We start from the raw sequence: 27,044 nt of genomic DNA, 5'->3' as shown, positions 1-27,044 counted from the left end.
AGCTAGAATTACTAACCTGAATTTAGGTCTATGGACAGACTCTGGTTGCCAGTGAGATGGGACACAGAGCAGGACACAGTGGACACCGGGTGGTCCTCCCAGCGGCACGTGCTCTGCACAGTCACTGTGTCATTGCCCAGGGGCTCTTCCTCAGTGTCACAATCTCCCGCTGGGGTCCAGGAGATCTGCGCCGCTGGCCTCCCTGCAGCTGCCCTGCACACGACAGTTCCATTCTTGCCTCGAAACAGGGTCGCCTCAGGGGGCACTGCAGACATGGGGGGGGGAGGGGGAAACACTTGAGTCTTAACTCAGGGATATGGATCCAATACAGAGAGACATTTGTTTGAGTCCGAATCGGGTTATCCGAAACACCACCATACATGATGCTCCTTACCTGTCACTTGCAGGTGATATCCCTGATAGAAATTCCCTTCAGGTGTGGCCACCTCACACCTGTAATATCCATCATGAGTGATGGCCACTGGATCAATCTGAAGGACAGGGTTCTGATCATGTCTGGTGTCCCAGGATATTGTCTCGTCACTACAGTTTTTGGCCCTGGTCTCGTTCGTATCTCTCCTGTAGGCTCTAGTGCAGGCAGGCTGGTCTCTGAGGGTTATTTCCCAGGTGGTTACCTGCACAGCTGTCGAGGTGATGGGAGGGCAAGAGAGCACAGCCTTTGTACCCACACGTACAGACAGGGAAGTGTTAGCTGGACACACACACAAAGAGAATGATGATAGAAAACTTGGTAAAGAAATCCATGTTAAATTTTCTATAACATATTACAACATATACGAGAATGTGACTTTCCTGGTGATCTTATTCCAAAAATATTAGGCTTACATAAAACTTAAATATGCGCAATATATAACACATTAAAAATATTCCAAAATGAGTATGTTTTTCTTATTGCATGTTTTTAGATCATCTATATTTTTTATTTTTATTTTTTGCAATTTATTGTCCAGTTGGTTTCCATATAACACCCAGTGCTCATCCCAACAAGTGCCCTCCTCCATGCCCATCACCCATTTCCCCCCTCCCCCACCCCCATCAACCCTCAGTTTGTTCTCAGTATATAAGAGTCTCTTATGGTTTGCCTCCCTCCCTCTCCTTAACTATTTTTTCCCCTTCCCCTCCCCTATGGTCCTCTGTTAAGCTTCTCCTGTTCCACATATGAGTGAAAACATATGGTAGATAATCTATATTTTCATATGTGTTAGAAATATATTAAGGGCTTTGTGCACCTGGATGGCACAGTCAGCTGAGCGTTTGACTCTATTTTAGGTCAGGACATGATCTCACAGTTTGTGAGTTTGCACCCCACTTTGGGCTCTGTACTGACAGCATAGATCCTGCTTGGGATTCTCTCTCCCCATCTCTCTCCACCCCTCCCCTGCAATCTCTCACCAAATAAATAAACAAAAAAATTTTTTAAAGAAATTGTTAAGAGCTTAAAATTGATTCAGAAGTTTTGATATGTATGAAAAAACACACAATATAAATTGAAGGACAAATGATTGAATGTAATATTTTGGTCATAGAGACTATTAGATTTCTCTAATAACTCAAGCTCCTTGGGATAAAAAGTGGAGAAGTTGACCAGGAGAAAATTTTTCCTCCTAAGTTTCAATGAGAGAGAATGCATCACTAATATCAGAATGAAATGCCTACCCCTAAGGTAGTAATTCAGACAAACATAAATATAAGAAGTGTGTGGTACTTCCATTATAAATAACATGGTATTCAGGTTGACCAAGCTGCACTCTTTTTGAGCTATTTTTATTTGGAGAATCACACACTCATAAAATCCATAGATCTTCTTCCTTCCTTCCTCTCCGTTGAGTCACACCTACAGTCAAACAGTGCAAGTGTGAATTTTGCTCACAGATTCAGTGTCTGGTACTTCCTACCTAATTATGAGGATTAAATGAAGAAGTTCTCTCTTTTGTACATCTTTTAGGTAAAAATTGAGCCCACAACCTACGAATATTCTCCAGTCTATAAGCTCTGGCTCTCCCACAAACTGACATAATGTGTCTGTGGCTGGGGGGTGTTTGCTTCGAGTGGAGTAGGGGCATTCCTTAGGATGCACCAGTGATTCAGGCAAGCGGCAGGGAGCTCATCAGTCTAACATGAGCAGAAACAGCTGTGAAAGGGAAAGCTTCTATCCAGATGGAGCTTCTGAGTGCTAAACTCTGCAGTTGAAATCTCTCCTCCTCTCTTCCGGTGTCACTTGCTTCTTATGTGATGGACTCATACCCTTGCATTTCACAAACAAATCAAAATCCCATAACTGTGTGAAGCAAGGGGGTGGATTTTAAAGCAGATCTGAGAGAGCAGTGAAATCCAGGATCCATCCACTTCAGAAGGGGCAACCCTCATGCACAGGGAAAATGTGTCTTGACCAAGGTTTATAAACAAGCATGAAGGTGGCTGCTTGGAGGACAGCTAGAGGGGGTGTGGGTGAGCTCCATGTGCTCAAGAGCGGGATACTGACGATGAAACCACAAAGGGAAGANTGCTGTGAAGCCTCCTCAGAGCCCTGCTTCTAAGGAAATTCAGCACTTCCTCCCCTTAGCTCTGGCCTCTGGAAAAAAATTTAAAAGCATATTACCTGCTGCAGGAGGTATGAAACTTCTCTGCGGTCTGTCCGTAAGTGAACTATTTGTGGAAGCTAGAAAACATTCAGAGAAAAGTAAATGAAATCAACTTTAGGGACTTGAATGGAGTTTAAGCCACTGTTTATCCACATCTTACAACATGATAGAAAATTGGTTAACTGTTGCCTAATTCCACAAAGACCTTTACAAAGCAGTAATTAGAAGTTATCCCATCATTATGTGTAAAAAATAAACTAAATCTCCACTGACAATGCCAAGATCTCCCTCAAGTGAAATTAATTTCCTATTTTATTTTTACCGTCAATGGTAACTCTTTCCTTCTTTCTTTCTTTCCTTCCCATCATTCCTTCTTTCCTTCCTCCCCATCCTTCACTTCTTTCCTTCCTTGTGCCAAGTATTGAGGGCACCTAATAGGACTGGATAGGAATAAGAAATAAGAAATAGGAATAAGAGGAGTGCCTGGGTAGCTCAGTCTGTTAAGCATCTGACTTCGGCTTAGGTCATGATCACGCGGTTCGTGGGTTCAAGCCCTGCGTCAGACTCTGTGCTGATGGCTAGCTCAGAGCCTGGAGCCTGCTTCAGATTCTGTATCTCCCTCTCTCTCTGACCCTCCCCTGCTCACGCTGTCTCTCTCTCTCTCTCTCTCTCTCTCTCTTTCTTTCTCACAATTAAATTTTAAAAATTAAAAGTTAAAAAAAAAAGGAATAAGAAAACTGCAATGAGCCCTCCCCCAACTCTAGCTAAGGGAGCTATTTGGGGATCATGAGTAACAAAGGTTAGTTCAGTATATGAGGGATTTCTTTTGTGAACAAATTGGCCTCTGCAGCCCTGAGAACTGCTCCTATTTTAAAGATGCAGGCTGTTGTCCATGGAAAGTTTAAAGAGCTTGGTGGTGATTGATACCTTTAAAGGGTTTTCTTCTATCCTTTGGATTTTAGTTCATATGCCCTGTAGACATTGTTACTTTTAGTGACAAAGTACATGATGTTCATGCTCTGAACTGTTAAGTTGTTGTCATTTCAGTGGATTCTCATTTTAGTCATCTTCTATTGGAATATTAGGATTTAGTTCCTGTCAGATATAACTAAGTCTGTGTCTGGGTAGTATGGGATTCTGTTAGAAGAGCCTGCTCTTGCAATAAGTGATGCCTTCATAACTGATTTGAGTGAAGTTTTCAAGCATTTTCTTGAATGATCTCCCAGTAGACTGGCATGTGAAAGAGACCTTCTGCTGGGGTGCCTGGGTGGCTCAGTCAGTTGAGTGTCTGACTCTAGATTTCGGTTCAGGCCATGATCTCACAGTTCGTGAGTTTGAGTGCCACATTGGCTTTGTACTGACAGTGGAGAGCATGCATGGGATTCTCTTTCTTCCTCTCTCTCTTTGCCCCTCCTTGCATCTCTCTCTCTCAAAAGAAATAAAAAACTTAAAATGAATTTTTAAAAAAGAGAGAACTTCTCCTTAATAAAGGTATTCCAGTGAGTGAAGGTGCATAGAGAAATCGGCCTCTAGAATCAGATACCAAATTCTCCGACAATTGAGCAAAATGTGCCTCCTTCCAAAGAATGGCCTGAGAAAAAATATCAGTAAATTATCCCTGCAACTTCTCATACCAAAGATAAAACCCACAAGTTGGAAGGTACTCTTAAGTATGCAAGATGATTATTTTCACAAGAGAAAAAAAAATGCTTGTTTTCATAAATACTCCTCCAATTATTTTTATGATATTGGAAATACTTTTTAAGCATCATTAATTGTTGGTATATGAATCTTTTAGTTTTATTACCTCGACTGGCAGCTAGTTGCCATAGAATGCTAATTTCATATACAGCATCACGTCTTCACTGAAAACAGAAAGCATCCTTACTCAGTCTGGCTGGAAGCTCTGTACACATCAAAGTAGCAAAACAAATGTGTGAAACTTCTTTTTTTTTTAATTTTTTAAGTTTTATTTATTTCTGAGAGAGAGAGAGAGAGAGCGTGAACAGGGGAGGGCCAGAAAGAGAGGGAGACACAGAATCTGAAACAGGCTCCAGGCTCTGAGCTAGCTGTCAGCGCAGAGCCCGGCACGGGGCCGGAACCCACGAACCGTGAGATCATGACCTGAGCCAAAGTCAGACGCTTAACTGACTGAGCCACCCAGGCATCCCACAAATGTGTAAGACTTCTGATCAATGAATGATCCTGTGATTTCTTTCTTTAATTTCTTCATCTGAAACCAAATTTTTCTTGGAAGTTCAGGAAGGTTTTAGTTTTCAGGACACCCGCGTGGCTCAATTGGTTAAGCGTCCAACTTCGGCTCAGGCCATGATCTCACAGTTGATGAGTTTGAGCCTCACATCGGCCTCTGTGCTGACAGCTCAGAGCCTTGGATTCTGTTTCTCCCTCTCTCTGCTCCTCCCCTGCCTCATGCTCTGTCTCGCTGTCTCTCAAAAATAAATATGCATTTAAAAAAGATTATAATTTTACATTGTTGATGTCAGAAATCCAATTTAACTCTTTCACAATGTGTGTAGTGTGTGTAGACAGAGAGAGAAATGTGAATTGTGTTTTTCAAAACATATTTATAGTAGAAAAGCAACGTAATTAGTCATTATATTAGCCCCTTTGGGCTGCCTTAACATATAATGACCAATGTGGTCACATAAAACAATAGAAATATGCCCCCTTATATTTCTGGAAGCCAGAAATCTGATTCAAGGTGTCAGCAGAGCTGTGTTTCTTCCAACAGCTCTAAGGAACAATCCTTTCTTTCTTCTCCCAGATTTTGGTGGCTGCTAGCAATCCTTAGTGTTCCTTGGCTTGCAGATGTATCATTTCAATCTCCCCCTCCTTCACACTGCCTTCTCCCTGTGTCTTTTCTCTTCTCTTCTGAGGACTCTTGTCATGGCTTTAGGGCCCAACTGTCAGCCAGGATGAGCTCATCTCAAGAGCTTTAATTTAATAACATCTTTGAAAACCCCGTTTCCACATATGGCCACACTCACAGGTGCCAACTGGATATTTCTTTGCGGAGAGAAGGACGCCATTCAACCTATCATTCTTGGGTAGGGGACACCACCTATGCATTGTCCCCAACCCTTAGATTTATAGTCTATATAATTATTTTACTTATTTTATTCTGTAGTTGATCTGAAACTGAATTTTTCTAGATAGTGAATAATTGAATGAAATTAGAAAGCATATTTATAAGCCCAGGAATACATTTTGGAATGACTGGAACTATTTTTCAATGAAGTAAGATATATAACAAAAATAAAAGTTTAAAGTATAAATAAAAAGCTAACTGTAATGGCAATTTTGGGAGACAGTCGGTCTGGGTGAGGAACACAGAAAATAAATGACTAATATCTGCCAAGACCTATTTTTTAAATCCATGTTTGAAATATAATAATTTATGTTTTAAAAATTAAATGAAAAAAATTTTAATATGCCATTGGTCCACTTAGTGATCACATTCTTGGCTAATAAAGCATATTCTGTACCAAACAAGCACAGAAATAATTTTAGAGTGAAAAATTTATGAGTACTCTTAAATAATAAAATAAATATTTTATTTAGACAATTTTAAACAATATGGTCTATAAATACATCTAAGACAATTCAACATCCTAAAACATAAAACTTATGCCAGCATCAAGCTCATTTCTAGTAGAATTGTCATTAAAAGATGACCATTACTTGCACTGTAATTGTCCTTGCTCACTTGCTGCCTTAATCTGTTGCTTGGTGGAACCAGACTTCTCGTTTCTGCATTTATGCATTCTTTTTTTTTTTTACTTTTTTTTAAAATGTTTTATTTATTTCTGAGAGAGAGAGAGAAGTGCGAGCAGGGGAGGGTCAGAGAGAGAGAGACAGAATCTAAAACAGTTTCCACGCTCTGAGTTGGCTGTCAGCACAGAGCCAGATGCAGGGCTCAAACTCATAAACTGCGAGATCATGACCTGAGCCAAAGTCGGACGCTTACCCGACTGAACCACCCAAGCACCCCTGCATTTATGCATTCTAAAAAGACAGATGGGTGATCAGAGGAATACATTACTATTTCTGACTCCTACTTAAAAATCACACTTTTTTCACATTCTTCAGACCATTTTTGGATTGTAGTTCCCAATAAAAACATAAATTATGATGGGCAAGCAAGTCTCAGAAGAATTTGCCCCAGGATAAACTTTTGACCTGAACTTCCTACCTGTTTGGCACACCCCTACATTAGATCCAAAGTGTCTGTTACCACCTTCCTGTCTTTATATTCAAGTCAAATTATTTCTTTTTTTAAAAAATTTTTGTTTAATGTTTATTTTACTTTTAGAGAGAGAGGGAGTGGCAAAAAGAGAGGGAGACACAGAATCCGAAGCAACCTCCAGGCTCTGAGCTAGCTGTCAGCACTGAGCCCGACACGGTACTCCAACTCACAAACTGCAAGATTATAACCTGAGCTGAAGTAGGTCACTTAACCGACTGAGCTACCCAGGCGCCCCTCAAGTCAAAGTATTTCTTCATCCTGGCTTATGTGCATTTAGTCTACCTCCAATTGTGAAAAGGGGGGTGGGGCGGGGGGAGGTACTGTGTATTACAGACTGTTTAGGCACCAGGTCAAGAAAGTTTAGTAGTGACGTGTTCATTGGGTTCTGGTATGGAACAGAAAAGGATTTTTCTAAGCATTGTTGAAATTACATCATGAAGACAGCTGTCTGTTAAGTTCAAATTCTGCAAGGCAAGCTCTAAGTGGGAATTGCTAATAAACATTTTTTTGAGCAGCAACTCCTGGCAAAGTATTCACCAGGCCTAGAGACGGCATAGTAAACAATGCCCTCTTCTCTCCAAAAGCTTAGAGTCCAGATGAGGAAGCCACTATGTACATAATGTTTTCAGAGTGATGATAGAAGTATCTGTAATGTCCAGAAGTTGAAAAGAAGAAATATTTAAGAGAGCAAGGGCAGGAGATTAGGAAAGACTCCCTAAATAGAACATATTTGAGCTGCATCTCAGTAGATGAAGAATTTCTGCAGGAAGATAGAAGGAAATCTTTTTGCACACAGAAAGACAGTCATTTAAAAGAAGATATTAAGCCACGTGGAATTTTCAAGGAATTACAGATAGTTCAGAATTACCATTACGTGAGAAAAAAAACCGGATGTATAATTAGAGTTGAGGTTAGATATTGGCAGGTTCTCACTGCAGAAGGCACAAAAAGCCTAGAAAGTGTTCACAAGGAAATGAGACACTTCTAGTGCACCGATAGTGAGTGTATCTGGTCGGCAAAGAGAAGCATTTTAGGGTAAAATTTAATGCACAGTGTTTTCCTGGAGAAATTTTGAATCCACTGCTCCTGTTAGCTACCATTTTCCCAAATAAAACAGTGTTTTAAAATAACCATTTTTGAGCACTTACACTCGGAACAAATTGGGGTAACCAGCAGATGTTATTGATTGCAGCCCCTCCACACTGACAGGTATTTTTATCTTCATTTTATCCTCACAATAATGAAGCAGTTCAGCCAAGGCCACCCAGCTTGTCAGCTGCTCTAATTGCCCAACTGTTCTTTTACAGGTGGGTCCTACTAGAGTGACTAGAAAGCAAGGGTTGGATCCTAAGAAACGTGCTAGGATAAATACACTACCCAAATCAATCCTAATTTCAATCCTAATTAAAAGAGCTGAAGACGCAAGCCAAAATCGTGTTTTGGGGAAACTGAGAGACAAAGATCTGAAAGAGCACATCAAATGACAGGTCCATAGAATTAGGATTATAATGGCATATGGACACAAGCATTATGAATTCTAGATCTGAATGGGAATCATTAGACTAAGAAAAAGGGCGATAGACAATTGCCGCAATTCGTGGGTCATCACTCCCTCAGTAGACTTTAAGGTCCATGAAGGCAGAGAGTTTCACCTATATTTTTCACTCCACATGCTTAGAAGAGGGCTTTGCACAGCTCCCTGGCACGTAGCTAGCTCAAGCTGCATTAAAAAGATAAAGGTCAACACAACTTTATAGCAAACTGTACTAAGAAATGGATGCTTAGTTTTCAGAAAAAGAAGTACAAAAGTCTCTTAGTCATATAGAAAGAGACTAAACATTATTCATAGTAAAAGAAATGCAAATTAAAACTATGCAGAAATACCATTTCTCACCTATTATCCTGCCAAAGTCTAAAAATTTGACCATACTTTGGAGCTGTAGCAAGATAGGCATGTCAATAGGCTCGTGGAATGTAAAATGTTACAACTTCCACAGAGGAAAATCAGAAACATATAGCAAATTTATATGCACATTTTTCTTTTAACACTGCAAAACACTGCAATACCAATTGTCAGGATCTATCCTAAAAATACACAGGCACCAGTTTGAAAAAAATATATCTTCATTACAACATTGTAATAGCAAGATTTTTAGAAATAGCTCAATGGTTACTAATTGGGGACTAGTGTCCTAAACTATGGTACATCCAGAAAGTGAAATATAATGAAACTTTAAAAAAGAATGAGGGGTAGTTAGGGGCACCTGGATGGCTCAGTTGGTTAGGCTTCTGACTCTTGATTTCGGCTCAGGTCATGATCTCAGCTCAGGTCATGATCTCACGGTTCATGGGGCTCCGCGCCGATGCTCATGGAGCATTGAGCTCCATGCTGATCAATGTGGAGCCTGCTTAGGATTCTCTCTCTCTCTGTTTCTCTGTCCCTCCCCCACTCGCACACCCTCTCTCTCTCAAAAATAAATAAACTTGTTTTTAAGTTTAAAAAAAAGAATGAAAGGAAGCTCTATAAACTATTATGTGTGGTCTCCAAGAAATATTGTTAAGTGGAAAACGCAGGATACATTAAATTATGTATAGTACACGACCATTAACTTAAGCCACCATGGGAGGGATACGTGTGTGTTCTTTCTTTCCTTGCTTATAATTTCAAAACTAAATGGATAAAATGGGAACAGGAATAGAAATAATATGTTTCTGAATATACCTGATTTAATAGATTTGACTTTGGAATCAGGTAGCCATTTTATGTAATTAGAAAGCATAACCAAGTATCTGGGGAGCTTGGATAACCCAGTCGGTTATGCATTCAACTTCGGCTCAGGTCATGATCTCCCAGTTAATGGGTTTGAGCCCCGGGTCAGGCTCTGTGCTGACAGCTCAGATCCTGGAGGCTGCTTCCGATTCTGTGTCTCCCTCTCTGTCTGCCCCTCCCCCATTCACACTGTCTTCTCTTTCTCTCTCAAAAATAAATCAACATTAAAAAAGTTTTTTGAAGAAAGCATAACCAAGCCACTTGTAAGCACTAAGATTATAAAGTAAAGTGAAACAAATGTACCTAACTGCATGTAGAATTGGTTGCATGACCAGCTATTCCAACTGACTTTCAAAACACAGCAATTTGTATGCCCCTAGTAGAATTTAACTCACTGACAAAAATAATTGCAAAAAGAATCTTTAACTATTACCAGAAATTGCATTTTTGGCAATAGCAGAAACTATATTGGAAAATTTCTGGCAGTTTTTTAAAAGTCAAACATGTGCCCACACCATACATCCTACCATTTCAATTCTAGATATTTACTCAAAAGAAATGAAAACATATGTCCACACGAAGACTTGTGCCTGGATGTCCATAGCACCTTCATTCACAATAGCCAGCAGTTGGCTACCACCTAAATACCAATCAACACAGAAATGGATAAATTGTCCATACCATGAAATAGTACTCTGCAACAAAAGGAACACACAACATTGATGATTCTCAAACCCATTCTGTTGAATGAAACAAGCAGACACAAAGAGACTACACTATACACCGCACAAACGGATGCTATTAATATAAAATGCTAACTCATCTGTGGTGCCAAACAACACATCAGTGGTTGCCTGCAGATGGGGACAAAGGCAAGATTGAACCCCAAACACACACGGAAGAATATTTGGGGAACAATGAAAATGTTCTGTATCTTGTTTGGGATGGCTCACAAACTGTACCGTTTAAGTAGATGCAGTTAGTTGTACACAAATTGCCCGTGACTTTAATTAAATACAATATCAGAAACATGAGATCTTAATACACGTAACATCAGAACATGCATCCACACAAACACAAAACAAAATGCAGATGGAAAAACCCCTGACACAGAAAACAATGTTTAAAAAAAAACACTTTTCCATCTAAGTCAAAAGCATCAGTAGAAATAAGATTGTTTTGTGATTTTAGTACAAATGAAACCTCTTACTCACTTTGAGCACCAGAAGTTTCCTTTCCCAAATCGTCATTGTCATATGTCTGAGCAAGCACACGCCACCCACACAACAGACATTGTATGGGCATGACTGTGCAAAGCCATACTCCAAAGGCTTCCTCTAGTGAAGGGGGAAAAAGGCTCTCAGAAAGAGCACAGGTTTTTTGGTGTGAGGTTAAACAGTTTTTATCTCTTCAAAAATCCTGTGGTCGGCTGTGTTCTCCTGACTAAAAAAGTGAATGATAGACATTGTTGATATTTCACTACTCCCAATAAAAACTCCTGGCTGAATAACTGTTAGTAACCTAAATCGAATGTGGACTGTGTTATACTCAAATAGTTATTACAGTTGCTAAGATTCATGTATTATTTCTAAGGTATGGAAATGGGAAACAAGAAAGTTAAAGATTTCTTGCCCTTTCATTCATTTGCAGGTTTTTCAGGGAGAACCCAGACAAAGCAGTAAGAAGGTCAATAAAATGAGTTTTAAGCTAAAATAATGGGGGCAAAACTGGAGCCTAAAATATTTGGCTTCGCTCTAATAAGATACCCATGTCTCTGCAGAAAGGAATCGTGTGGTATAGTTTTATTTTTACATTTCTTTTGACATTTCTCTACAGGACTTGGGGCCTCAAAGCTAGTACTAAGTAATAGAAGTCATTCTTATGGTCTTAAGTCTTATTATGGTCTTTGTCATTTTTATTGATATTAATATTTAATGAATTTATGACTTTAAAAATATATAACACAGAATATGTTGAAATATATTTCAATACAATGAAATCTGTGGGAATATTCTGATATCTTATCCAAGGAAAACCAAATAATAGCCATTTAATTCTTCATTTGATGTTTCAAGCTTTCAGACTTCAAAACTCTGCAAGTTATTATAAGAAATACAGCGCTGGACCATCGTGGGTTAAGCATTGGCTGCAAAACAGGAAGGACATGAGTTTTACTTCTTACTCTGCTTGTTTTCTGAATCATTTTAGGTAATTAAATAAATGTGTATTCTCTAGTTTTCCCCTCCACAGAACAGACTTATCATTCTTAATTAATAAATAAAGAATAACTCATGGAAGGGATTCAAAGCACATTACAAACAGGTATTAAACCCTCAGGATATTAAACTCTGAGTTATAAAGAAGGAGTACACCACATCTAAAGATTCAAGGCTTCTTGGGGCGCCTGAGTGGCTCAGTCAGTTGAGCATCTGACTTTAGCTCAGGTCATGATCTTCCAGTCTGTGGGTTGGAGCCCTGCATCAGAGTCTGTGCTGACAGCTCAGAGCCTGGAGCCTGCTTTGGATTCTTTGTCTCTCTCTCTCTCTCTCTCTCTCTCTCTGCCCCTCCCCTGCTCCCACTCTGTCTGCTTCTCTCTCTCTCAAAAATGAAAAAACATTAAAATTTTTAAAAAAAATAATAAAGATTAAAGGTTTCTATAAAATAAATGCAACTTTGAAAAAAACAAGATAAAAACAGTGGGAGGTAAACTGCAAGAGTCTCTTAAATACAGAGAACAAACTGAGGGTAGCTGGAGGGGTGTTGGGTGGGGGGGATGGCCTACATGGGTGATGGACATTAAGGAGGGCACTTGTTGGGATGAGCACTCGGTGTTACATGTAGGAGATGAATCACTAAATTCTACTCCTGAAATTGTTATATGTTAGCTAACTTGGATTTAAATAAAATTTAAAAATTTTAAAAACAGAAAAGAAATGAAATATTATAGGATTTTTCAAGGGAAAATGATAAATAAATAAATAAATAAATATTTTTATTACTGAGCCTGAAAAATAAAACAAGATAAAATAAAATAACTGCAACTTTGAGACTGAGACTTTAATCACACGAAGACCCAGAAATTCAAATTACATTGCCAGAACAACCTTTATTTAGCTACACTAAGCACATAACTTTTTCTAATTAACATATGGTAAAGTCAGTACAATAAAGAAATCTTTACTTTCAATCTTCTGGCTCTGGAAAGCTTAAAATACCAAACAACATTTTAGTAAATGTTTGTGTTGTGTTTATAAAAATGTATATTGTGGATGTAGGTTAGACCTAAAAGTATTATTTCCCAACAGTTACAAATGGATTCAAGTAAGAAATTGTGGAATTAAATGTGTCCTTTATCAGAGGTCCTGAGAATGAATTGTCACCCAAATAAGCTAACTGCACTTCTGCCTCTAATGAAATGGTTTTCACATTGTGATCTAGGAACCAGTGAAAGTCCATGATATTCAACCAAAAAATCCATGAACTTCGTAACTTTTGGAGGAGGGATCCTAAATTATAATTTTATTTCTCATATATAATTAAAACGCAGTATCATTCTATAGGAGTAATTGAAAGCATCACAAATTTTCCCCAAAATTCTATTATTTATAAATAGCAAACAGGAATGCTTTGGCATAAAAGAATCATGTGAACCTTTTCTCTACCTGAAAACTAATGTGTTAATTTTATGATACATTTTGGAAATATAGGAAATGTTTCTTTCCTGCCTTCTAAGATGATCACTAGTAGTTTTCATTCAAATGGCACCTGAGTGACCCCCTATCAAGTATATTAGAGCCTTTGGACTGGTAGAGGGAAATTGGAAGCTACAATAATATTCCTTAATTATTTATTCAATTACAATAGCTAGGCGCTTAATAAATGCCTATTTATCATGGAGTTTCAGTCTACTAGGGACAATAAACCTCAACCAAATAGTCAAATAATTATGTGAAATTGCAATAGCGATAAATGAAGTGTGAAAAATGTATCATGAGCAACTTATCCTAGAATTGAGGTGGTGGGCAGCCCCTAAGATGGTTCCGGATGTTCCCTCTTCCTGGTATTCATGTCTGTAGAACTCTCTCCTCTTGACTGTGGATTAGACTCACTCATTCACTTAAACAGAATGTAGCAAAGTGATAGATGTCACTGTCGAGAGATAGTTATAAAAAGACTGGTTTGGGGCGCCTGGGTGGCTCAGTTGGTTAAGCGTTTGACTTCCGCTCAGGTCTTGATCTCAGGGTTCATGGGTTCGAGCCCCGTGTTGGGCTCTGTTCTGACGGCTAGCTCAGAGCCTGGAGCCTGTTTCAGATTCTGTATCTCCCTCTCTCTCTGACCTTCCCCTGCTCGCGCTGTCTCTCTCTCTCTCTCTCTCTCAGAAATAAATAAAACATTTAAAAATAAAAATAAAAAGACTGGTTTCTGTCCTGGTGTGCGCTCTCATGCTCTCTCGCTCTCTCTTTCTTGGGTTGCTGTGAGAAAATAAATATTTGTTTGGGGGTAATTTATAATGGAACAATAGGTAATTAATACATGATTCAACAGACAAGAAGCCAATAGAGAGAAAGAGAGACAGAGAAAGAGAGGGAAGAATACCCTAAATAAAAGTACGGTTATGTGCAGAAAACATGCCCAGAGGGCCTATAGACAACTAGAATCTGAAAAAAGACCAGGGCTAAAAAAAGAGAATCTCATCTTTTGCTATTATGCTATCTCATATCATGATTTCTGAGCTTTTCTTTCTTGGGACAAATGTATCTTCCTATGGAAGGAGAACAGAAAAGAAAAATAAAAGTGCCATTTTAGCAGTATGAAATGTAATATGTTTTTAAAATGAAAACTTTCTCCTTCGTATGAATTAAAGCTTATAATTTCAATTATCATGAATCCTTGCTTCTGAAAGGTAGAAACTGAAATACAAAATAGGAGAGTTCTTATTTTAAATCATATTTGTTATTTCTTCACCAGAGCTTTTCCAAGGATAAAACCTGTTTTGCAAGCATTTGAAATTTTAGGATAAAGATTATTTATATCAATGTACTATAAGTACAAACTTAAACATGAATAATCTCAAACATAATATTCAGCAAATGAAAGCATCTATAAAGTAATATACACAATATGATTTCATCTATGACAATACAAAAAAAAATGTCAAAAAAGGCCAGATACATATATGGTAAAATATTAAGAAAGGCAGGGAATGTCCATCCCAAAAAGTATGGCTACACTTGCAGCAAAAGTTTGGGGGTATAATTGGGGACAAACTGGCAATAGTTTATTTCTTAACTTACATAAACACTCACTGTATAACTGTTCTTTGAAATTCACATGTGTAATGCACTCTGAAATATATATGTTAATATAAAAGAAAAAATAACAAGTTCAAAAAGTACAATTAGTACTTAAATTTTTTATAACATAGCAGTGTGAGCAATTGATCCTAGTATCATAGCATTAAGGATGCTGTGTTCTTATGGTTTAATTTATGACACCTATTTACATTTTCAAAGGTATTAATTTGGTAGCAGACAACACCGAATTAGGTGTTCAATAAACAAAATCATGGGTGGAAACCCAAAGTTCTAACAGAGACAATTTCAGAAAAACACCAAAATTAGAGTAAGAATAGCTAATATTTTGGCTCTTCCATTATTACCTCTGCAATCTTGCACAGATTACTCCCTGAACCTCAGTGATTCATCTATACATACAGAAATTTAGTATCTGATAACAATAGTCATTCAAATACCTAAAGGGAAGGATAATTTATATCATTGATAAATGGTATTAGGAAAACTAGCTTTTCATTTAGGAAAAAAAAAACAGATTCCTATCTCACTTCTCACACAAAAATAAATACAACGAACCAAGGATTTAAATAATAGGAGATAGATAGATGATAGATAGATAGATAGATAGATAGATAGATAGATAGATAGATGTACTAGAAGAAAACATAGATAATCTTTTTATCTTAAAAGGGACATGGAGTGAGTAACATCTCAGTTTGCCAGGGAATGAGGGATTTCCTGGGACATAGGACATTCAGTGCTAAAACCAGGAAAGTCCCAGGCAGACTGGGACAGTTGTCACTGTAAGTAAAGAAACCTTTCTAACCCTGGTACAAAATAGAAACTATTCAAGAAAATATTGAGAAAGATGACTATAGAAGGAATTTAAAATTTCTATATGGCAAAAAAGAAAAAATAATGTGTAAACTAATGTTGACACACAAAAACCAATTGAATATTGTGAACATTGAAAAAAAGCTAATATCCTCCAAAAAACATATAGAAAACACATAAACCAATAAAAAAAAAAAGAGAGATGGACATCCCAAATGAAAAATGGGCAAAAGATATGAACAGACCAACAAATAATGTTAAGTCACACGTTGAAAATTGTCTTAGCTGGTAACTATAATTATATTCTTCAGATACAACAGAGACAGAAAAATAAGACACCCAGATGATTTATAAAGAGGAAGAAAGAGAAAAGTTTAAGTAACAAGCTCCAAAACATAAGAATTCAATAATGAATTCAATGAAGAAATAAAATTTAGAAAGAAAAAATAATTATGGTAAATAATGAATTTGACCCTAGTTTCCAAAATGATATCATCACAAAGCCTGTATCAGTGGGTTAAGACAGCATGCTAATAAAACCCATATTGTTGGGTAATTTTTTTTTCAGGCAGTTACCATCACATAGACTAAAACCAGTTAATAGAGACAGATTTGTTCCCTAACCCAGGGCAGATGTTGTACAAATGTGTATTAGTGATTACAAGGGACAATGTGCTGAATAGATAGTGAATATCCATGCATATCAATATACAGAGATATATGTAGTAGGATATTAATTCCAACATAGTTCTTAATTCAAAAAGAAAAATGAAAACAACAGAAAAGATTTTGATCTGTAAGGCCTAATTAAATACATTTCAAAAATAGTATCTATGAAAGATATTTGAAAACTGTAAAGTGATAATTAAGATACCATCTTTTGAATGTAAAATTCAGACCCAGGTTTAAGTGCTTTATATACACAATTTAACTTAATCCTCGCAACAACACTAGACACTAGGTCAGGGGTTTTGGGTAAAGTCTCCCAATTGTAAAGTATTGGCAACTAATTCTGATTTTTAAAAATATTACATAAGTCAACTGAAAGTGCCGTCAAGCCAGATCTCATCCATGGGCTGCCAAGTTGCAGTCTCTGATGTGGAAATTTGAGAAGAGGCCCAAACCAGAGTGGAAAACATTTATAATGAGGAATCTATTTGGAAGAAGGTAGCAAAAACAATAAAGAGAAGAAAATTAATGCAATGCCTTACACCAGGGAGGAGCTTTCAAGAAAGGAATCATCAATATCAACTCATGCAGGGAAAGTCTTAAAGTAAGAACTAGGAATGTGATTTTCTAGCAAGAATGTGGCCAGAGATCTTTAGGAGCTGTAAGAGACTAGTGTTAGTACAGAGGGATGAGAGAAAGATTGAAAGCCAAGCTGAAGAAACTGTCAACAACAGCAGACTTCTTCTTTCAAGGATTTCAGCCTCAAAAGTACGGGAGAATGACAAGTGGCTTTCTCTTTTCGTGTCAAACCTGAGAGAGAGACCTGGATGATACATGGACCTGAGAACTGGGAAAGTATCTAACAGAAGAGAGCTTATTTGTAGATAGGAAGAAGAAGAGCTAGAACTTACAAGAGTGATAGTAAAGCAGGATCCTAGAGGTACCTGAAGGAAATGAGGCCAAAGCAGAGTTGGGGGGGGGGAGTGCTTTTGAAAGACTGACAACCAGTGTCTAAGAGAGAAGCAGAAAGGGCAAGAGAAGTTAGACACAGAGACATTTTGAGGAAGCTAGATTTCATTTTGACCGGGGCATTTTTTCCAAAAAATTATCAATACCATAAAATGGGCTATATAACCAGATATTCCCATACAATACTTAGACCTTTGGGAAAGGGTAGTATTTCATGGCAACCTAACAAAATGGCGAGGAAAAAGAAAAATCACTAAACAGCTAACAGCCACATGTGCACACACCCAGTTGGAGAAGTACCTTTACTGAATCACTGAATGTTCTCAAATGATACCCTTTGAACACACACAGGTCTCCCCCATGTTGATTGAAGGGAAAAAAAATTGATGCTGCTTCCTCTTTCTAGATATGATCCTTTCTCCTTTAGTTACTGCCAAGCGTCTAGAATTGAGTGGTCTATGACAACAGGCTCAATTTCCTCCACGCCCACTCTCTCCTCAATACCACAGTCTTGTGGTTCCTATACCTTTCCATTCAGAGCACAGTTTTGAAGGTCATCAGCTCCTTTATAGTCAAACTTATGGCCTTCCTTGAGTGCTGGTGCTCCTGGGTTGTTTAGAAGATTTTGATGCTATTAACCACTTTCCTTTCCTTGTAAAAACCTTTTCTTAGCCTGTACCACTACTCTTGTGCTTTGCCTGTCTGTGTGTCTCACTTTGTCTTCTCTGCAAGCCTGTCTTTCTCCTTAGGTACATTAATGCAGGCATTCCCCAAAGTCTCGTCAGCCCATCTTTCTCTCTGCACCTTGTCTTATCGTGCTTCTCCATTTCTAGAACCCCCACGGGGCCTCTAGAGAGTTGATTTCTCCTGTTTTAGCTCTGCAGTCATAGCTCAGCTCCCTCTGCCCTTCATACAAACTATTTGACTTGCCTAGAATGTTAATCCCTCAACTCTTCCTACCTAGCTCTTTTCTGTTCATCTTCTTCTTAAACATCACTTCCAAAGGGGAGTCCTCCCTGACCTGCACAGACCAGACTAGATTCACCAACTCCACATTTCTATGTCACCCCCTATATATTCTTACACACTTACACGTTATTTAATCTTGGGCAAGAATTTTTTTCATGCCTACATTTCCGATGAGATTCTAAGCTTTGTAAGAGCACGATTTATGTCTATCTTGTCCAGGTATCCCTCGCATGAAGCACAGTGTCTGACACATGACAGGCACACTCTTACTTGTTAACTGACAGAGTAACTGACCCACATTTTAGCTTCGACTTATTTTTCCTAAACAAGAATCTCAACCCTTTAGCTGCTATGTCTCCCGATGCAAATGCCTTCTGTCATTTCAAGTGCATCACACCTAAAAATCATAGATTTTCCCACATATACTTGTCACATCTCTTTTACCCTATACTTTTGGTACAACAGATGAGTTTCAAGTGTAGTTCATTTACAAAAAAGCTGGGGATCTCTTTAGTAATTCCTTGAGCAATGCTGGGCTTGAATTGCCCCTGTATAAAACATAAGAATTTAATTTGAAGGTTTCTAAAGTCCTTCCTGTCTGAAAACATTTCTCAAAAACTGTCATACATCTCCTTCATTTCACAAATGAGGAAATTATTGTCTAAAGAGGGTAAGCAGTTTCTTAAAGATGACACAGCTAGTGGCTAAAATTATACCTCATGATGAACCTTTAAACCCAACACAGAGATATGTAAGAATTTAGAAATTTGGGGAAAGGAGATTGAGATTTTATTGAGAAAATGAAAAGCACCAAAATATTCAATTCATGGATCAAATGTGGAAGCAAAAGAGCATTTAATAATATAATATATTCGGGGCGCCTGGGTGGCTCAGTCAGTTAAGCATCTGACTCTGGATGAGGTCATGATCTCACGGTTTGTGGGTTCAAACCCCACATTGAACTCTGTGCTGACAGCTCAGAGCCTGGAGCCTACTTCAGATTCTGTATCTCCCTCTCTCTCTGCCCCTCCCCCACTCACACTCTGTCTCAGTCTCTCTCAAAAATAAATAAACGTTTAAAAAATTATATAATACATTCAATTTCAATGACCAAGACAATACAACCAACCAAATCAATATCAGTTTGCAAAAGCACAATGATAGTAAAAAGATACAGACTTGATGAAATTTCCACTTCCTTTACAGCAAAGTAAGCTTCCATAGATAACTATAAATTCTGGACAACATATAAAAACAATACCTGAAGCCACTGGAGAGTAGAGAAGCAAGAAGTTCTTAAGGAAAATCAAGTCCTTGGAAAAAGGAAATGGCTCAGGACTGGGGAATATAGATTCCCATTTTTTCCCAATTTGACCATTTTTCATCTCAGAGGAGATTGAAGTTGTCACTACACTGGACAGCTAAAATTCTAATAAAAAACCCCACTTGTTTCTAAAGAACAAGAGGAGAGATTTCAGAGCAACCTTGGTCTCTGGATATTGAGAGTTCCAAATTCTGTGTAAACTGCACCCATATTTTTGGCTCACCTTAAGCCACACATGAGGAGGCATACTTGAAGCTGACCAGCTAGAGTAAAAGCACTGAGATGTAAGACACTGTGCAAGAGACAGAGTTCACAGTTTGAGTCCAACCAAGGTAAATACTTTCTGAAAAAATATCAACAGAACAACATAACAGAGTCCCAAGTCTCTATGATGTAGTGTTCACAATCCAAATAAAATTATTCAACATACAGAGAACTAGGAACATGAGGCACATTCTTAGGAGAGAAAACATTAAAGGAGGGCCAACCTCATGGTGACCTAAATATTGGAATTATCAGACAAGGACCTTAAAGCAAATATTAAGCTATGTTCAATGATGTAAAAGAAAATGTGCTCACAATGAGTGAAAAGTAAAAAAAAAAAAAAAAAAAAACTCAACAGAGGAAAAAACGAGTTAAAAAATAAATAGAAGTTCTTTAACTTTCTGAGGAATCTCAACACTGTTTTCTAGAGTGGCTGTACCAGTTTGGATTCCCTACAACCCATCAATTGCACTACTAAGTATTTATCCAAAGGATACAAAAATACTGATTTTTGAGGGGCACACAAACCACAAAATTTTTAGCAGCATATTGACAATAGCAAAATCATTGAAAGAGCCCAAATGTCTATCAACTGATGAATGGATAAAGAAGATGGAGTGTGTATATATATATAGGAATATTACTCATCCCTCAAAAGGAATGAAATGTTGCCATTTGCAGCAATTTGGATGAAGCTAGAATATATTACGCTAAATGAAATAAGTTAATCAGAGTAAGTCAAATACCGTATAATTTCGCTCATGTGTGGAATTTAAGAAACAAAACAGATGAACATAGGGGAAGGGAAGGAAAAATAAAATAAGATAAAAACAGAGAGGGAAGCAAATCATAAGAAACTCTTAACTCTAGAGAACAAACAGGGTTGCTGAAGGGAAGGGATGGGGAGATGGGCTGAATGGCTGATGGGTATTAAGGAGGGCACTTGCTGTGATGAGTACTAGGTGTTGTATATAAGCGATGAATCACTAAATTCTACTCCTGAAACCAATACTCATTATATGTTAACTAATTTGAATTTAATAAGATCTTGGGGAAAAATAAATAAATAGAAGTTCTAAAATTGAAAATTCAATATCTGAAATAAAATATTGGGATGCCTGGGTGGCTCAGTCAGTTGACCATCTGATTCTTGGTTTCAGCTCAGGTCATGATCTCACAGTTCATGAGTTTGAGCACCGCATCGGGCTCTATGCTGAGGAGCGTGGAGCCTCTTTGGGATTCTCTCTCCTTCCCTCTCTGCCCCTACCCCACTCACTCTCTCTGTCCTTCTCTCAAAATAAATAAATAAACTTTTAAAAAGCTAAATAAAATATTTACTGGATGTACTTAATAGAGGAGTGGAAAAAGAAATGAAAATGAAATTAAATTAAAATGTTAGCAAACTTGAAATATGTCAATAGAAATGATCCAATCTGAAGAATAGAGAGGAAAGAAAGAAAAAAACCATAACAGCCACAGGCATGTGTGATGAAGAAGCAAAAATTCTTCAAATACATGTGCAATTGGAATTCTGGAACACAAGAGAAAAAAAGTTGACAGAAAACAGATTTGAAGAAATAATATTTAAATATTTCCCCGAATTTGCTGAAAAGCATAAATTTATAGATTCAAAAATTTCAGTTCTCTACAAGCAGAATAAATATAAAAATACCATGCACAGACACTTTATGTGTGCGGCGGGAAAAAAGTAACAAAGAGAAAATCTTGAAAGCAACCAGAAAAAAAATGACAGATTATATTCAGGGAAACGATTGAGTATCTGCTGACTTTTCATCAGAAATGGTGACACAACATATTGCTGAAATTAAAAAAAAAAAAACCAACCCAGAGCATAAATTTATAGATTCAAAAATTTCAGTTCTCTACAAGCAGAATAAATATAAAAATACCATGCACAGACACTTTATGTGTGCGGCGGGAAAAAAGTAACAAAGAGAAAATCTTGAAAGCAACCAGAAAAAAAATGACAGATTATATTCAGGGAAACGATTGAGTATCTGCTGACTTTTCATCAGAAATGGTGACACAACATATTGCTGAAATTAAAAAAAAAAACCAACCCAGAATTCTATATCCCTGAATATGAAGCATATTCAGATAAAAAGGAAACTAAGAGAACTCACCAGTAGATAGATATACACTACTGAGATTATAAAAGAAATTATTCAGGCTGAAGGGAAATAATACCAGCCAGAAACTCAGAAATTCAGGACAGAATGAAGAATATTGGAAACGGCAGCTATGAGGGGCATAAAATGTGTAACCAGAATCCTCTTTACGGAATGACTTTTTGTTCCTACTACTCAGAGCATGACTGGGAGACAGACCGTCTCATGACAGCCCATATCCAAGGACTGATTGAGATGGAGGTATAAAGCCCCAGCCATTCTGACCCAATGCAGGGCCTCTCTACATCCATTCCAACTCCACAGTCCCCCACGGAGGTCAGATGAGAGTGTCAGTGTTTGAAATTACAGACGGACTTCGCTCTCTGCAAACTTACCCTTCCTTCCACGCGTGTCTTGCGAGGGTCCTCCCTAATAAACTTTCCCTATTCAAAACCGTTTCTCAAACCACAGTCTGATTCCTGGAGAGCCTGCAACAGCATTAACAACTTAAAGGAACAGAGACTTTTTTTAAGAAAATGGTTTTCTTCTACAATTTTCCAACTTTGCTCTGGGGCTTTTCTATATAGCTTCTTTAAATACAAATAGAATTTTGTTCTTAGGATGGTTTCTAGGTTGTCTGGATGAACAAGGCAAATAAAGTCAGACTAAGAAAACTTTGCGGTTATTTGCTCACTGTTAATGCATGAACAGTGTTGTTTCTTCGTAGAAATAATGAGCTGACTGTGACTTTTATACCAACTTTGTTTTCTAGTTTTGTTACAATAAAAAAAAAAAGTAATGGTTGTGGATTCGATTCTTAGGAGCTGTTAGGATCACGTAGTCTGGTGCTATTTTAGAAGCACAGATCTGCTCCCAAATCCCAGACAGCGGTTATCAACTGTGTGTCAGTGATAACAAGGAGAAAGAAGTGGGAGTATGCCAGTGGTTACTGCATTTTAATCACTGTAACAGACTGGTTTTTTGGGTGCAACATAAAGCCAAGTGACAACTGACTTATCTTATTAAATACCACTATGAGCTGAAATACTCATGACCTTCCTGGGAAACAATTCATCTACTGTAGAAGTCTCTCGTTTGTCCCTGTCTGCACATTTCTATTCTCAATCTATTATCATCCTTATATCTAACTTCTCATCTGACTCCTCAATTTCAGAAGGGTTTCCCTCCTCATTTTTAATGTTAAGCATTCCATTTATACCCCAGATTGTCTCCCTTCTCATCTCTTTTCAGATCTTGTTCTCTGTTATAGAGAGGAAAGAGATGATTATCACTCCTAGGACCCAAAGCCAAAAATCTCTAGTGCTCATTCTACTATTTTTATCTTTATGTGTACTTTCTTTTTGGGATCCTCCACTCCCTAAATGATCTCACAAATACTTGTAAGTGCCTAGAGGAATTTTCCTCCTAGATGTCCTCTCCCTCCCTGTACCAAATCTAATATCGTCCTCTGCAAAGAAACTTCCTTTCTCAGCTCTCAGTGTCTCTCATAACAGGCCTTTACAAAATGGAAAGCCCAAAGGTAAGAGCTCTTGACTCTTGCTTTAAAATAAGTCTTTACCAGAGCACCTAGGTAGCTCGTTCAGTTAAACCTCCAACTTTAGCTCAGGTCACGATATCACAGTCCTTGAGCCAGAGCCCTGCCCATCGGGCTCTGTGCTGACAACTCAGAACCTGGACCTTCCTTCAATTTTTGTGTCTCCCAATCTCTCTGCCCCTCCCCACCCAAAACTGAATAAACATTTAAATAAATAAGTAAGTAAGTAAATAAATAAATAAATCTTTACCATGTGCCACTACCACTGAGTGGAATATTGCTATTACGACATTGTCCCCCAATGTTGCTTTATTATATTATCTTCCTGTTCACAAAGCAACAGATGGTCCTCAATGCTTACTGCACAGTATCAAAGTTCCTCTGTTGAGCTATCAAGTACCCCTGGAATTCAGTCTTTTTTCCCACCATAGTGTAGCACACAATCTCTGTTCCATCAAGCTAGAGCTCTTTCTCTCCCTGAAGTACCTTGCTTCAGGCCACCCATCTCCTCCTCCCAATGTGTATATCTGCCTTTCCCCCATCTATCCGAACCTAACATTTAAGACCCGTTTCCTCCATTAAGACTTCAGCATTTCCAACTCACTGTGATTTTCCCCGTCTTTGGATTTTTACTAGATTTATAGATGATTTCAAGACTGATGGATTTAAAATGTTCCCCAATTATTTCATGTTAGCTTTATCTCCCTAATTTGTATTGCTAATAACTTTTAGGCACTCTTCACACACATGCACACACACCCTCCATAAATAATGCAGTGTTTTTAATAAAGACTTTTTATTGCTTTATTAATTTAGCATGGATGGTTAGAGGAAAACAATTATGTAAATTCAAAACTATAACAAGCTAGAAAGGGAATCGAGGACTGAAATTTATGAAGACAAACCCTTTCTTTTTTTGCAATTACTTTTAAACTTTTCCCCCCATTTTTGGCAAGCCACTGAATCTACCAACGACCCTGTTTTGATTTTTATTTCCTTTTCTTGTTACTGCCTGCCCCCTAGTGGAAGATAATGATAAATGGTCAAAGTTAGCCCAAAGACCAGAAAAGGTGGAGGGAGTCCTTTAGTAATCATGTTCTTAATACCAGTGACTTATAAAACGTAGAATCAAAATTTTCTCTTGTGTTAAAATATGATTTTAACACAAGGAAAAAATGTAGAATATGGTAGGCTAAAGTTAGGAGAGTGTGAGGGAAGAGGACCAGAGAAAGAGGTGGAAAAGCCTTGCTGTACAGCAGATAACTTAGGCTGTTTTCACTTTCCCCCAATGGACTTTCTTAATAAACTTTGTCTACAAACAACCACATTGCTTGAATTTATAGGCAAATAAGTCAACAGAAAAATAAATAGATTTTTTAAATGCCATGTTTTACATTGAAGTCTGCTCTTATGCACCTTTGTGAATTTATCTTGCATGATAAAGTGAGTTATTTTTGCCAAAATACTGCTTGGCAGTATTAATAACAGTGCAGTATTAGTAATAAAAACATAAAGTCATGCAGCAAGTGGTTTGCTTCTCATTATTCTAAATTATGTCACAGTGAATTTATCACGCAAATGTCTGCATCTAATATAATTTGGGGTTTTGTATCTTGATTCCAAACATTTGGATAACTTTATAATTATACAAGCACAGTTTTCAGAGATTTGATTTATGCAATGAATCTTCTAGTTGTATTCAGAAACAATTTCAACATTCAAACCTTTAAACCATTACAGTTCAAAATTAGCAACTACATTTTCATCTTGGTTTTCCCCCCTTTACCTAAGAGCCATAACACAATTTGACATGAAGAAACAGCTCCTTGCCTAGCTGGCTTCCCTGCCAAGTTGAGTCCTGCATGGTTTCCCTAAGAGCTTTCTACAATTAGATCCCAAACAGTGAAAGATTTACAACACTAGATGTGTTTTTAAGTGAATAGTCTATTAAGCTTATAACCAAATTGAGACATAAATTTTTTTAGTGGTGTTATAAATAGTAGTACTTTTCAGTGAAAAGCATAATGCTTCTGCAAATGTCTAGTGATGTTTGCAGACGTGACTGGGTGTGACTCTGCCATAGACTAGTAGTGTTGGACAAAATCAATTCACTTCTCTAAGCCTCAGATTTTTATAAAATAGAAAAGTGTCTTCCTTGCCTACTTCTCTGGTTGGCTTTGCAGATCAAAGGACAAAATTCTGCAAAGAAAAGTACAGGAATGCTATAGGGTTATTTTTCATGGGTTCACCAGAAGATTATCATGTGGAAAACAGGCTTTTCTTTTGCTAGAATGTAGGCAATACTTTAAAGTCTTTTCTTTTTTCAATTATCAAATTATAAAATTTAAACCCAACTACACCGTTCCCTTGCAGCTGCTCCCATTTACTAAAAGTGAAACCTGAAATCTCCCTCCCACACCAACTCCTACCAACCCTCTGTAATGAAACCCGGACACCCCCACAATTGCCCCAAGTGTTTTACAAACTCCTACAGGAACCTAGATGTTGAAGAGTGTGTCCTCTCATCCAGAAAGTGTCTTTTACAGCCTACACATCTTAAAGATAAATACAGACACCCATCCCAGATGCATTACTAAACTGTGTGTTACATTTTAAAAGCACCTGGCCATAGACTGTTCTCAAAAGCAATAAACTTTCCTAATTTATACTGTTAACAAAATTGATCCAAATGGGGGTAGGATTATTATTATTTTTCTTTTTGAGAGAGAGAGAGAGAGAGAGAGAAGAGGATCAAGAGAACCCAGATGACCTGGATTCCTACTAGAGTACATTTCATTTATTCTGCCTCGTTCAGTAAAAGGGGGAGGGAGTATGGAGAAATAAGGAAGTGGACAGTGCGGGGAAATTATAAAGAAATTTACAAGGCAGTAGGATACAAAGTAAAATAAGTAAGACAAAGAGCAAACTAAGGATAACAAATTGAAATAAATCCAAGAGTAACCTCCTCTTCCATCTCTGGGATTACATTATCTTGCATTGCTCCAGAAGAAAGGCAAAGGAAACTCAGCAAAAGCTGACCCAAGTTTCTCGCCAGTCATTCCTCTGTCACTCTTCCAAAGAGAATTCAGACTTACCAGCCACTAAGAAGACAGTGGAAATCAGTAGAAGCCATAGGTCTAAAGTCCTCCAAGTGCAGGGCATTTTCTGATTGCTTGTTTTCTGCCCTTTACTTGGTACTTAGCTTCCACACAGGTATGAAGGGAACTGTGAGCATGGTGAGGCTCTCTCTGGTCAACTGTTCTGTGCTGGATCCTCTTAGCTCACTGGGAGCAGGACACTCCTTTTCTTCTAGCCTTTTCCTTCAACTCTGTGTCTGAGGCTGGTTAGCAACTTGGAAGAGAAGAAACTCTTCTCTGGAACTTGACACAGCAATAGA

At 37.8% G+C, this 27,044-nt stretch overlaps 1 protein-coding gene across 4 annotated transcripts in view; it reads right to left on the bottom strand.

The window, feature by feature from the left end:
* Positions 1 to 27,044, bottom strand: part of CD200R1 (CD200 receptor 1) — a 66,818-nt gene extending 39,774 nt beyond the window's left edge. For all 4 annotated transcript variants that reach the window (XM_077771829.1, XM_077771830.1, XM_077771831.1 and 1 more), the window contains exons 1-4: positions 26,743 to 27,044; positions 2,621 to 2,680; positions 395 to 712; positions 17 to 265 (exon numbers count right to left, since the gene is read on the bottom strand). In XM_077771829.1, the coding sequence (XP_077627955.1) occupies positions 17 to 265; positions 395 to 712; positions 2,621 to 2,680; positions 26,743 to 26,809 (694 nt within the window). In that variant the 5' untranslated portion in view covers positions 26,810 to 27,044. The remainder of the gene's footprint in view (positions 1 to 16; positions 266 to 394; positions 713 to 2,620; positions 2,681 to 26,742) is intronic.

The sequence above is a fragment of the Crocuta crocuta genome, unplaced genomic scaffold (assembly GCF_008692635.1).
Source record: "Crocuta crocuta isolate KB4526 unplaced genomic scaffold, BGI_CrCroc_1.0 scaffold56, whole genome shotgun sequence".
Classification (NCBI taxonomy): Eukaryota; Metazoa; Chordata; class Mammalia; order Carnivora; family Hyaenidae; genus Crocuta; species Crocuta crocuta.
The sequence above is the reverse complement of the archived record's forward strand: the minus strand, read 5'-3'. Positions and strand labels throughout refer to the sequence as shown.